This window comes from Mytilus edulis, chromosome 12 (genome assembly GCF_963676685.1).
Source record: "Mytilus edulis chromosome 12, xbMytEdul2.2, whole genome shotgun sequence".
Lineage (NCBI taxonomy): Eukaryota > Metazoa > Mollusca > Bivalvia > Mytilida > Mytilidae > Mytilus > Mytilus edulis.
Genome location: NC_092355.1, coordinates 33,988,793 through 34,002,480, shown reverse-complemented (window position 1 = coordinate 34,002,480; position 13,688 = coordinate 33,988,793). Strand labels below are relative to the sequence as shown.

The following is a 13,688-nucleotide window of genomic DNA, read 5'->3' as shown; positions in this document are numbered from 1 at the left end:
CGGATTCCGGTTGTGCGGGTGCACTCGACTCCAATCTTAATTGACTAGAAATGTCAGTTTTCTTATTGAGGTTTTGTGGTTTTCTCTGGGCATTCCGGCTTCCTCCGCCAATAAAAACTGGCCGCCACGAAATAGTATCAATGCTGTGCTTAAAAGTGGCGTTAAAACACTTAACATCCAATCAAATCCTATATCAGCAAATACTTGGAGAAAGTCAGGGATGACAGCTGTTTGATTTGTCATTTGATAAGGGACTTTCCGTTTCAAATTTTTCTCTCGTTTTTTTTACCTTTTTTTTTTTTTACAGTAAAACAGTCCTGTTATATATTTCTGAGTTGTTTTAAAATCTTCTGTCAATACAACTTTTTCGTAACATGTCTTATACATGTTATATTTGATGACCGTATTAGTTATGATCGTTGTTATTAAAACTTTATAATGTTTTATATTAGTGAACCATATATTCAACATTGCATAAAAAAACTGACAAACTTTAATTTGCATGTTTGTTTTGCACTTTCATCAACAAAATTTATATCTATCTTCTGTTTCATCGAAGTTGGTATCAGATACCGACTGATAAATGCGAATCTTCTGTTTAACAACATGTTAAAGGAAAAGAAAACCCGCACCAGTTCAAATAACAGAAAAAATCCTATGGTTAGTCCCTTCCCGTTCTGTCCATCCGTTCGCAAGTACGTCCATCCTTTTATAAGTACGTCCATCCTTCCGTGTGTTATCAAATCGATATTTTGGTAATGTCAGTTTGAGGTCACACTAACTTTAAACTTAGTACACATGTTCATTATGAGGTGAATTACACTGTCTCAAAGAGACGCCAAATTAAGGTTTTGACTCTTTTGACAGAGATTTTGTGATCCACTGAACATGGAAATTCAATAGAACGGTACATGGATGGTGTTCTATGGAGTTATTTTCTAACTCTGAAAATATTTCTGAAAATAGCATTTAATGGAATCAAAGCATTTAAAGCGCTTATCGGAATTAATTTCTTCAATCAACAGCAAACCCAAAAATTGTCAAAACAATGACGTATAAATATTTGAATACTTAAAGAGCGATATGATAGAACAGATCTGAATATAGATTCTATCTCTGCATCGAGTGTGATATGATATTTGTCCACTGGAGACAGTTGAAATTTTCCAATTTAAAACGCCAGGCTGGCCGAGCGTTTTAAATAATAAAACTAACTGACGAGTTAATTCCAAAAAGCGCTTTGAATGCTTTGATTTCCTTAAATGCTATTTTCAGTAATACATTGTAATATCTATCGTATTTCATGAGATTTAGTGGTGGAATCTGTTTCTCTAGTGAACACTTTGCAGGCAAATTTATTCATTCTTTTCGAATGATTTGCAAAAAGATGTGTTCTTTCTATGTGACGTCATCAGGTATGGTCGCCTTTTTGCAAGCTTTCAAAATAGGAAATTTAGAGGAAAGCAAGCCAGTTCGACGTCACAATTGGATTTTAACCAATGAAGAAAGAACTCAGATCAAACGAACCAAACGTTTATTGATTTTTTTATACAATGGGTGCAGAAAGGGATAAATGGACGGAGAATCATGGAAAAATAATTACAAAATCCACCTTAGGTCAATAGAATTTCGAAAAAGTAAAATAAAAAAAATACCGAACACTTCTAAATGGAAAGTTCCTAAGCAAATGGCAATTCAAAAGTTCAAACACATCAAACGGATTGATATCAACTATCATATTTCTGACTTGGTACATGCATTTTCTTATGAAGACATTGTTGGATCAAACCTAGTTGTATAGCTATCCGTGTAACCGAGTGCTCTTACAACTGTTTCTTAGCTTTTTTGTTCTTCGCGTTGAATTGATGAGTCATGACACAACTATCTGATATTTACAGTTTGATTTCTTATGAAGGCAACCGTAGTGTACCGCTGTTCAAAAGTTATAAATCGATTGAGAAAAACAGACTGCAGATAACATCTGCAATATTCCCGATTTGGACATTTTAATATAAAATGGTGGGTTAATTTTTGTGTTATGGCTAGCCAAACCTCCCGCTAATATAACAATGGTAAAATATCACTAAAAATGACAACGCTACGTGACAGAAATTCAGTACAATTAGACACAAGAACACTCAACCCATGGAAATACATAAATAGATATAACTTCCTCATATGCAAGTGCTTGGATAGTATAAGTGATCTAAGTAGTTAATAAACAATATCACTTGCCTCCTACACGTGGTAGGTGAATTCTACTCCGATCTTGATACACGGAGATTGTAATTTTTCCTAACGAAAGTCGTTGGTTCTCTCCGCTTGCACTCCGGTGTCCCCAACAATAAAAACGAGCTACAACATTACATGTATAACCAAAAGTGCTGAAAGTGTGTTAAACCCCAACAATATAATACAAGTAATTCTCAATTAAAATATAACCCTGCCAGTCATATGAACCGGTGGCGGAACCAGAAGATTTTAGAATGTTCAGAAAACTGGAAAAAGGGGTCACTTACAGCCTAAGAGTGGGACCTTTCAAGTCATGCTCCAATGATTCCCTAGATTATCACACTATTATATCCCACAAAAAGTTGAGGTTCATGCACCCTGCTCTCCTATATCTGTCTCTGTTAACCTCTTCTGTCGACAAAATAATCATTCCACGAAATTACACTTATCAAACCTGACTATTGTAATAACAAGAAAGCAATAAATGGCGGATGTCCTATCATAATTGTACATCTTCGAATCAAACGAAAACAGGAAGCCTGTACGATAATTAGATAGTAGTTATTATAAAATTATACTTTGGTACACCTCTTTTACGTTACAAACATAAGCATTAGAGTCAACAGAATGTGTGTGTGTGTGTTTGTGCCTAAAAATTCAAAAAAGATTTTTGTATTGTCCGATATAGTCAGATGTTAATCAGTTTTTTTTTTTGAAGTTCCAATTTATTTTTCAAAACCCTCCTTTTCTTCTAAAAATAGGAAAATTACAAAAAAAAAACAACATAGAATGAATATCAGACACTCTCTACATCTTTCAAAATATGGATAACAATATTTCCTGAACCCCTTAAAAGAATTTAACAAAACAAATCTATAACATACAAAACCCCATAAAAAAAAAACAAAAAAAAAAGTAAAAAAAAAAACCAAAACAACCATAAGATTACGGAAAATGAATTCAGTTATAAATGCACTAAGAAGCAGTCTTTTAGTTAATTTTTATTCAAGAATTGTTAACGTTCAGTGAGTCCAAGATATAAGACCAATAACTGATGACACCTTTTTGCGCGTATTCTCGTTCGGTCCGTTCGCTTTTTGCATTTAGTTCTACTCAATCATGGTGGTACTATGCAATATTGGAATAGGAACAGCTGCTGACACGTCTGTGTGTGTGTTCCTTCAATCTACATTAATTTCTTGGCATTTTGTTAGGTTGAACAAGTGATTCCATGCCATCTGTTTGTTTGTTCTTGTTCGATCTGATTGCGTTTTGTATTTAGTTCTGTTCAATCTCAGTGATTCTATGCCATATAAGATCCAGAACGTCTGACACATCTTTTTCCATGTTCGTATTCGGTCCGTTCGGGTTTTGTATTTACTTCTGCTCTATCTCAGTGATGTCGTGCCATATTGGGACACATCTGTTTACGTGTTCTTGTTCGGTCTGTTCGCTATTTGCATTTCGTTTTGTCCTCAGTTGATATTAAAATCTCTTCAACCATACCAGACTGAATATAGGGTACACCAGACATGTGTTTCGTCTTGATCACACTCAATAATGAAGCTCCATTTGATTCTTAAAATGTTTGTACATTGTTCAGAGTTTATAGATATATCATATTTGAGGTGCCTCTCTTCAACTCTATTGAAAGTTGATCTACTTTAATAAATATTAATTCAAGTTATATCGCATTCATTCATTTTTTACCGTATGTATTCAAGTTACATCGACAACCTTGACAGTTGCCTCTTTTCAAATAAAAGATACACGCACATAAACCTAGAAATGACAGAAATAAATGGTTGCAAGCAATATACAAAAATAGTTCAAAATATATTACAATCGCACAAAAATGCGTAAAATAAAAAGTATTTACACGTAGCTATACCACATGATTTTCTTGAGATATTCTGACAAATACATTCGTCACAACTCGGCCGATTCCGTACCTTCATCTAACGGATAGAAGGAGAGTAGCAGATTCGCCCGAAGAGTGTCGATTGCTGACAGATATAATTTATTTGTCTAAGTATATTCAGAGCAGCTTCTTCTTAATTCTATCAAATAGGTCTTTGCATTGTTGTCTGAATTGGACGCTCAAAAAACAATAAATAATAGGATTGAGCGAACTACTTAGCATGTAGTTTCTCAGGAACACGTTGTAAACCGCCTTTCCAGCAGTGCTCAATCTTGCGTAATATGACTTGTCTAGAGCTCTGATAATAACTATGACGCAATAAGGAACAAACGATCCCATGAATACAATTGTGACCATGAACAACATCAAGGTTGTTTTGTACATTTGTGACTTTCGAGCTTCGATGCTAGATATCGATAATGATCTCTGTCTGAACATGTCACGTCTAACGGAAGCTGTGGATTGTTTTGTCAACTTATGTGTATTTTTTTCTGGCGCAGAATAAACATGTTTTTCGTTGTGGTTCTCGGTCTGTAAATTATCCAGCCTCTCTTGATCTTCTGTCCTTTTGTCTCCTAGACAGTTGTCGTCTGTTGACAAAGTAGAGGTACTTCCCTTCCTATATTTTAATGGAGTCGGATTTGAAGATGTCCCCCTTTTTATAACCTGATATCCGATCATCGAATACAGAATAATCATTGCCAAATCAATTATCACATTGCCTACTAGAAGAGATAGTGAGAAAATCAGTGGATAGCTCGTATGTATGTACCCATCTTCGTATAGGCAAGTTTTCCCTATGATGCATACGTGTGGTTTTCCTGGGATAGGAATTGGTACAGTCTGTGACCCATATATGAACAGAGCCGGCCAGGCAAATGCAACTGCTAATATAAGCGCAAGAATTACAACTTTCTTGGCATGGTGTGGACGCAGTTGTGGTCTCAATGGATAACAAATTCGAATATATCGATCGATAGCAATTGCCGCCAAAACTACAGACGATCCATGGTTCATCATAAAGGTGATATATCGGAAAACTTTGCAAACTGGATTATAGTCGAATGTTATGATGTTATGCAATACAGTTAATTCCATTGGCATTGTAAAAAAGCAATTCATCAAGTCAAATCCGGCTAAAGCAAGGATGAATATACGGGCAGTAGTTTTACGCCATTTTGAAAAATAAATATAAAATACTAGCGCATTTCCAGGTCCACCAATAAAAAACATAAAAAGCGTGAAGATGAAACTAGGTAGAAATATACTTTTGAACACTTGGTCATTTGTCTTGTCCAGATAAATTCCTGTTGTGATTTTAGTACTACACATAGGAAATTCGGTACTGTTGTTAGCCATACTTGTATAATTCATCTGGAAAAAAACGAGTCACGTGACATCAATTAGATTTAGACCAAGATATATGTTTTATATATATATTACTATTAGGCCAAATAAAAATATATGTGTGGTTCCAGTTACCCTACCTACACTTCGTCTTAGTCTTAATAATAGCCGACCTCAAGATTTTTTTGTCATTTCTCATTAAGCACTCAAGTCTGAATGTTGCTCCCATAGACGCAATGTGAAAAAAAGCCATATACCAACTTAACTACCCTAATTTCTTTTAGCTGTAACTGGAACCACAAGTAGTATTTTTTCCTTGATATCATTGTAATTATTAATAACCATTAATATATTTAACTCTTTATTTATCTTTGGATTCAAATGTTTGGCTTTGAGCGTTCCTGATGAAATTCACAAAAGCGCTTCGGACGCAAGAAATAACTAAACGTGTTGTTTTCATTTTTTTTATGCCGTTGTTAATTTACTGTAATAATTCTGAATTTGCCTAGTAAGATATAAAATGTCATAATAGTGAATTCAATGACCTAACCCAATTCGTTTGACTATTTAAACAATAAGATTAAATATATAATTTAGTAATTTAGTATTTGTCAGTTGTGCATTAAAGAAGTTTTATTGTCTAAGAAGTTGAGTCTCGGTTTACATTAAATTGTATAAATTTTGGATTGATTGGTTGTTGGTTACCTAACGTCCAGTAACAAATATTTCGTTCATATTCAGGACGATGAATTTCAGGATTACTGCTACGAAAAATATCAGTGAGTTCTGAATGTAGTTGCAATTTGAGTGAATTTTGCACAATAACAGTCAGATATTTAAACATTTGTTTTTGTCAAATTTCTTTACAATAATTACTAAAATGGCCTTTATATAACTCAGACCTGAATTTAGGTCGAAACGTGTCACAGGAAATAGCCATATCCAATATGAATTATATAGGAAAATGCAAAATTATATCAACCTAGAAATGAAGAAAACATAAATGAAAATAAAAGTCATAATTCTAGTGATATATTTTCATGAAACAAAAGAGATGCGGGGTATAGGTTATTACACTTGTCTGTATTCAGATGACTTCTTAACAAACACTTGGCGAAGTTAAGTGTATTTCTTTAATGTCATATTTCATGGAGTTGTTGTATGCCCACACAAAAGTGTTTGGGGGAAAAGATATTGTTTTATTTGCTATGATTAACTCTAAATTGATGCATTTATTTAGACATCAATTCAAGCTAAATATATATATATATATATATATATATATATATATACATATATACATGTATGTATTGAGATTGAATTGAGAATGGAAATTGGGAATGTGTCAAAGAGATAACAGGTATGAGTGTTTGCACAAAACGAACAAAACGAAAAAAAAACAAAAACAAATTAAAAATACAACAAACAAAAATGTGTCCATAGTACACGGATGCCCCACTCGAACTATCATTTTCCATGTTCTGTGGACCGTGAAATTTCGGTCAAAACTTTAATTTGGAATTAATATAAGAAAGATCATGTTATAGGAAACAATTGTACTAAGTTTCAAGTTGATGTGACTTCAACTTCATCAAATACTACCTTGACCAAAAACTTTAACCAAACCTTTAACCTGAACTTTGCATTATCATTTCCTATGTTCAGTCGACCGTGAAATTGGGGTCAAAACTTTAGTTTGGCATAAAAATTGGAAAGATCATATCAAGGGGAACATATGTACTACGTTTCGAACGGACGGACGAACAATCGTAGGTAGGGCATAAAAATTCAGATGTAGCAAATTTACCATCAAAAATTTCTTTTGATTTATATGTTCGTTTGTTGTTTTTTATTTGAAAAAAAGTTCTTTATCATTTTTCATTATAATCAGTTTCTCGAGAATAAAAAATCAAAATAACTCAAAACAAAACGACTGACTTACAACCATTCAAGTTAAAAGACAAAATCAAAATATAACTTTTAAATTGCAAAATAAGAAGTATTCTAAAAATAAAACCTACCTCAGCACAGAGCAAAGTCCTAAAAAAAACTCATCAATATTAACTTAAACCTAACTATCTATAACCACTCAAGACACTTCCGCAGCAGGGCACGCCGTTTAACGTTGATTCGATGATACGATCTGTATATAAGACATATCATATCATTTATGCGATATCTTATTACTTTGAAGTTGAATAAGATACCGTGTATACTCGGAAAGATGTTTGTAAAACTATATATCTTATCCGATATCTAATATAGTTTATATGATAGTTAATATCTTTTTTAATATACCATTTTAGTTAATACCTTACGACTTACAAAATTTATTGTGTATGGGTCATAAGATTTGATTTATAAGAAATCGTATTTTGTTTATTAGATATCTCTTTTAGTATTTAAGATATATCAATAAAGTCATCAGATATCCTATTAATATATTAGCTAAAAGGCAATTTTGATCGCCTTCAAAACAATAGAATAAACGATTTTTGTAATGGGATGGGGTGCTCATGTTTTTCAAAAGGTTAATATTATACAATAACAGTCTTTTGATGAGGTTAATATATGTTTTGTTGACTTTTGAACAACTGATATTCACTGAGACCAACGGCCGAGATGAATATTAGTTTTACCAAACGGAAAGGCAGTAAAAGAGGGCCGAAAGATACCAGAGGGACAGTCAAACTTATAAATCGAAAATAAACTGACAACGCCATGGCTAAAATGAAAAAGACAAACCGACAACCAATAGTACACTTGGCACAACATAGAAATTGTTTTATTCCATTCCGAGAAAATACTGAGAGAAATGTATGTAATGACAATTATTGACCAAAACCAATGGAATCTCCAACACACGACGCTTTATTGAGCGGTGAATATACTCCCTCCCCTGGTGAATATAGATTTAAGAAGATGAAGATGTGGTATGAGTACCAATGAGACTGTACGTCTTCACCACGGAACCTTGGCTCTCACCGAACAACAATACATGCTTATTTACTAGCATTAAAAATCCCATTCATAAGACAATATGGAAGTATAGAACTTAGCGTTCTTCCCTCCGCCTTTATAACCCTAAAACCTGCTCAGTTGCTCAATCGCTCAGTCGCTCTCTAATCATGACATGTGAGACGTAATCAGCATTTCCCCAGCGAAGTAATAATGTCTAAGTATATCTTATGAAATTGCTGGCTTCAACCTTAAATTTGATTAAGGGAAATGATTGTTACAGAACGATAACAGATTATTTGGTTTTCTACATATGGATATCATAAAAGAGGGACGAAAGATACAAAAGGGACAGTCAAACTCATAAATCTAAAATACACTGACAACGGCATGGCTAAAAATGAAAAAGACAAACAGACAAACAATAGTACACATGACACAACATAGAAAACTAAAGAATAAACAACACGAACCCCATCAAAAACTAGGGGTGATCTCAGGTGATCCGGAAGGGTAAGCAGATCCTTCTCCACATGTTGCACCCGTCGTGTTGCTTATGTGATAACAAATCCGGTAAATAGTCTTATATCATATCAGACACTCGACACAGTGTAAAACTTCTAACTAAACCTCGTTCCCTGGGCTGACTCGCCAAAACGGTTCATATTATGGCTAGTGGCAAATACTTTACGGAAGCATTTTATAGAAAACCTGATAAGTATTTAATTCACAGTTTATGTATTTTTCTCTATTGCGTATAATGGAATAAACATCCTTCTGAAAATGACATTGGCAAATGCCCATTCTAAAATGACATCCTTATTACGCTTTGTAAACAAAGATGTGTTTCAATGATCACAAAATATGTTTGACACGTGTGCACAACTATTTTGTTTGTATTCTCGCTATTTTTATTATTATTTTAAAAATATATATACATTTTAGCAGCTTACACACATGTTTATCATATATTATTGATCAAGCAACATTTATTTACTCTGCTTTTAGTTTTTAAACTTGAAATTAAATAACATGAAAATGTAATGTAGGGAGAAAACTAGAACAGACAAACAATTTTAATGTTTTTTCGTACGCTTCAACCTATAAAAACTGTATTTGTCGTATTATAATCGAAATAATTCCCTCATGTCATGATCTATGCTTGCTCATTTTAACATGAGTAGGCATTATATTTGAATATATTTTACACCTCGCTAACGCTCAGTGTAAAATATCGACAAATATAATCTTTATCCATGTTAACATGAGCATAGAGCATGACATGAAGGAATTATTTCTTAATTAGACGATATAACGAGTAGCTGTCTCAAAAATCTAGAGGCTGAAATCGGGGAAGGTATGTTTTGCAACATTATATATCAGGAAATCAGGACCTCAGTAATTAATAGCATGATAGGTCTTATGTAGACGAAACGCGCGTCTGGCGTACTAAATTGTAATCCTAGTGCCTTTGATAACTATGTTCACCACTGGGTCGATGTTACTGCTGGTGAACGTTTCGTCCGCGAGAGTATCACCAGTCCAGTAGTCAGCACTTCAGTGTTGACATGAATATCAATTATGTGGCCATTTTTATAAATGTCCTGTTTAAAAAACTGAATGCTTCGAAAAACTAAGGATTTTCTTATCCCAGGCATAAATTACCTTAGCCGTAATTGGCTATTTTTTTTTGGAATTTTGGATTTTCAATGCTCTCAACTATTTGTTTTTGTTTTGCTTTATAACTATTTTGAGATGAGCGACACTGATGAGTCTGATGAAGACGATACGCGCGTCTGGGGTACTAAATTATAATCCTTGTACCTCTGATAACTATTTGCAATCTTCAGAGTGGAATTTGAGTTGGACATTTAATTTCCAAGATTGGTGAAATAGCGTACAACTCTAAAGCTCATATAAGATGATAGGTATGACTATGTAATGATGTTATACATTCATGAAATAAAATGTGGGATATGCACCAATGAAACAACAATTCAAAAACACACATTACCAACATATGTTCACAGGTTAACATATGCAGTCGGTTATACTGCAAACAAATTTATTTTAAAGCATGGTCGCTATTTTCTAGCAGTTAAAACATGAAAGCTATATAATATAGAAGTTTGTTATCCATGTCCATCTATTATGTATCTTCCTATACTTATATTTAAATGATAAAAGGAAGTTTTTTTCGCTTTGCCTTCATTTACAGGAAGAATTTTGAAGTGGACACTTGAAATCTCTATTTTCTTATGCAGCCAAACTTAAAAATCTGACATTTTGAACTTTGAAAATATTGAGCATCGTGTTTTAAACTTTAATTGTTTTTTCAAGTTAATAATTTATTGTGGCAACACTTAATAGCTCATAAAATGTTAGTTTTATTTTCCCGTCCTGTAGGTAAACCCTTAGCCCTTGAAATTGTTACTGGTTCAGGATTCAGTGTTTTGCCGCTGACATAATTTAAAATATACAATATTTAAATTTCCCCTGTTTTTTTTTTAAATTAAGAAGAATGCGTACATCCACATCATTTGAAACATGAAAGATAGTTATAGTAGTCAACAAAAGAAACGATACACAAGTTTGAACTCCAATTTATCATAAAATATAATAGATGGCGAACATTGTTAAACTATAAAACGAAACACATTCATTTACAAAGCAAGTACATATGCTTAAAAGAATCTGACCAAATTGGAAACTTTTAAGTTTAAAAATATCGAGTTATTAAACACGGGGGTCATATTTATTTTTCGGAAAATTATGACAAAAGTCGGCACTTTCTTTCGGAGATGAGAATTAATTATTCAAATATTTGTAAAGGCATTCAAAACTTAAAGCAGACCATCTTTAAGTTTTTAAAATTTTAAAAGTTCTGATATCAATTTTTGAATTTTTGGTGAAAATTCGATTTTTGAAATAACAAAAATCCATTTTTTTGTCGCGTTTTTGCCTTCAATCAATGGTTTTGATAAGAAAATTACACTCTGTATATATTAGACCAATTCGACAATTATTTACATCTGTACAGTGTATCCTATTTCATTATGTATGGAACATACATTGCCTTGTATCGTTTTTCTTTGTTGACTAGTATATTTCCACATCGAAAAATATGTTTTATTCTAATGTAGAGATGGTATATTTATATGGCAAATCGTTTTAACCCTATCCGTCCGTCCGTCCGTCTGTCTCATAATATGTATATAGTTATTACAGATAACACCTCCTCAAGTTTAAATGCTAGGAAGTTCTAACTTTGCTGTCTGTTTGTACATATATTCAAAGTTTGTATGTGATGAGGGTCTTGACTTCTATTAATATTGCTCTTTAGGGAGATAGTTTTCATTTTTTTAGTGTTTACTAGTACAAGAGTTGCATAGCGAATTCGCCGCTTTTTTTTTCTCTGTTTCCTTTTTTGGAAGCATGCTTTAAATATTGTTTTTCAATTTCTTTTTTTTATCTTTAAGTTTTATTTAGTTTCCCCAGAAATCTGTATTTGGCTGCATACAGCAGGAATTCGACAAGAGTCACAAAGCTTATAGTTCAATCAAAAGTAATAATTAGCAAGAACATATCCAAAGGGCCAAATGAATTGCATGTGTACCCTTAGAACTTTTTTCGGGTGAAGAATCTTCGTATTCAATTATTAGGAAGCAACCATTTAACTTCAAAAGGGGGGAGCATGCTTTTTTTCTTAGTCAGAAACTTATTTAGTTTTTCGACGCGATCAATCAGATAATTTTTTAAAATTTTTGTCACCTAATTGACCAGAAAATTTTGTTTCAAGCAAATTGAGGATCAGAATATTTTTATCTAGAGAAAAAAACAACATTACCATCCCCCTGGAAGATAAATGGTCGTTCCCTTAGAGATGAGCTGAACTTTCAAGAAAAAATATACAGAACACATTAATTTATTACACAATATATCATATCAACACTTCCTTTGTATAAGTAGTAATTTTCTATCGGGAAAATCTGTGGTTTTGTTTCATGACAGAAAAGGGGACGGTGACCTATTTTTCTATGTGATAATTTCTCAAATCTGTAAGGAAGTATTAATTTTGTTCGGGAACATCCTTGTTAATAGAAATCTTTTATCAGGGAAATCCTTAAAATCCTGTGGTATCGCTTTCATCAAGGATATGTTGTCTGTAAGTTTTGATTGAATCTTGTTAGATGGAAAATGAAAATGATTTAGTTTCTCATTTAATAACGGAAATCAATTTTTCCTAACAAAATATGAAAAAAAATGAAAGAACATGAAGTCTGCTGGGAATTGTAATAAAGAAAGTTTACTAGGCTCTGTTCATTTTGAGTATGGCATTGTGTATTCTTAAAGACCATATCATGTAAACCTCTGGATATTTTTTGTTTTTTAGTAGTTGTATTGCTGTCCCACTGGCAAATATTCCATTTTTTCTTTTTTTAATTTATTAACATTAATTAAAACGGTCGGCGTGAATACGTGTTTTAAATTCGGACACTGCAAAACCAGGGGACACCTTTATATCAGGAATCCTTTCAATGTATAGTTTATTCATTTATCCTGCAATTGGCAGTCTTACTATACAGATACAGCACTTCAGATATCGCTATGCTGTATATGTATACTATTCATATATCGCTTGAAAGCTCCGCCCACTGCCAAACTAAGTTTGTGTATTGCTGTTGACGATTGTTGTATGAACCTGCGTAACCTCATAATGTGTATTGCAGTCGCATTCCAATGAAGTATTGTTTGACCTTATGCGAATTAACGATAACTTTTCAAACATTTCTTTAGGGCAATAAGAAATTAAACCAATTTTCGGATAACAGACAAACATGGACAGCAGTATTTTCTACGACGACAATCATCGATTTCAAAATTGAATGTGTACATGTGTAACAAATATTAAAAGCATGTCAATTTCAGCATGCATATTAAGCGAATGTCAAGTTCAGTACAACATTCGGAAGCGTAGGACAACTCGTACACTTCTGTTTCAAATTGGACAATGTTTTGTTATTTGTTTTTACTGTTGAAATTGTTTGTTATGTTAAAATAGATAATTATTCACCTTGAGCGATGTATTTTTGTTGGCCATTCGAGATTCTTTTTTTCGAACCTTTCTTCAGCTGAATGTGGGCCTGAAGGAATTTCAAATCGAAAATAATGCAAAAATGTGAGTTTTTGTGTCTTTCAAAGTACAAACAATATACTCGGCTCGAAACAT

The 13,688-nt window shown here is 33.0% G+C and overlaps 1 protein-coding gene across 1 annotated transcript; it reads right to left on the bottom strand.

Annotated features, from left to right (window-relative positions):
• Nucleotides 1-3,220: 3,220 nt before the first annotated feature.
• On the bottom strand, nucleotides 3,221-7,615 carry LOC139498349 (cholecystokinin receptor type A-like). The gene is made up of 2 exons (XM_071286728.1): nucleotides 7,522-7,615; nucleotides 3,221-5,527 (listed from the first exon to the last, which is right to left on the bottom strand). Exon 2 carries the CDS (start codon nucleotides 5,525-5,527, stop codon nucleotides 4,271-4,273), a length of 1,257 nt encoding a protein of 418 aa, XP_071142829.1. The 5' UTR covers nucleotides 7,522-7,615; the 3' UTR covers nucleotides 3,221-4,270.
• Nucleotides 7,616-13,688: the final 6,073 nt, after the last annotated feature.

What these genes read in the sequence shown, in the direction of transcription:
- LOC139498349 (XM_071286728.1), bottom strand. Translation starts at nt 5,527, where the DNA reads ATGAATTATACAAGTATGGCTAACAACAGTACCGAATTTCCTATGTGT.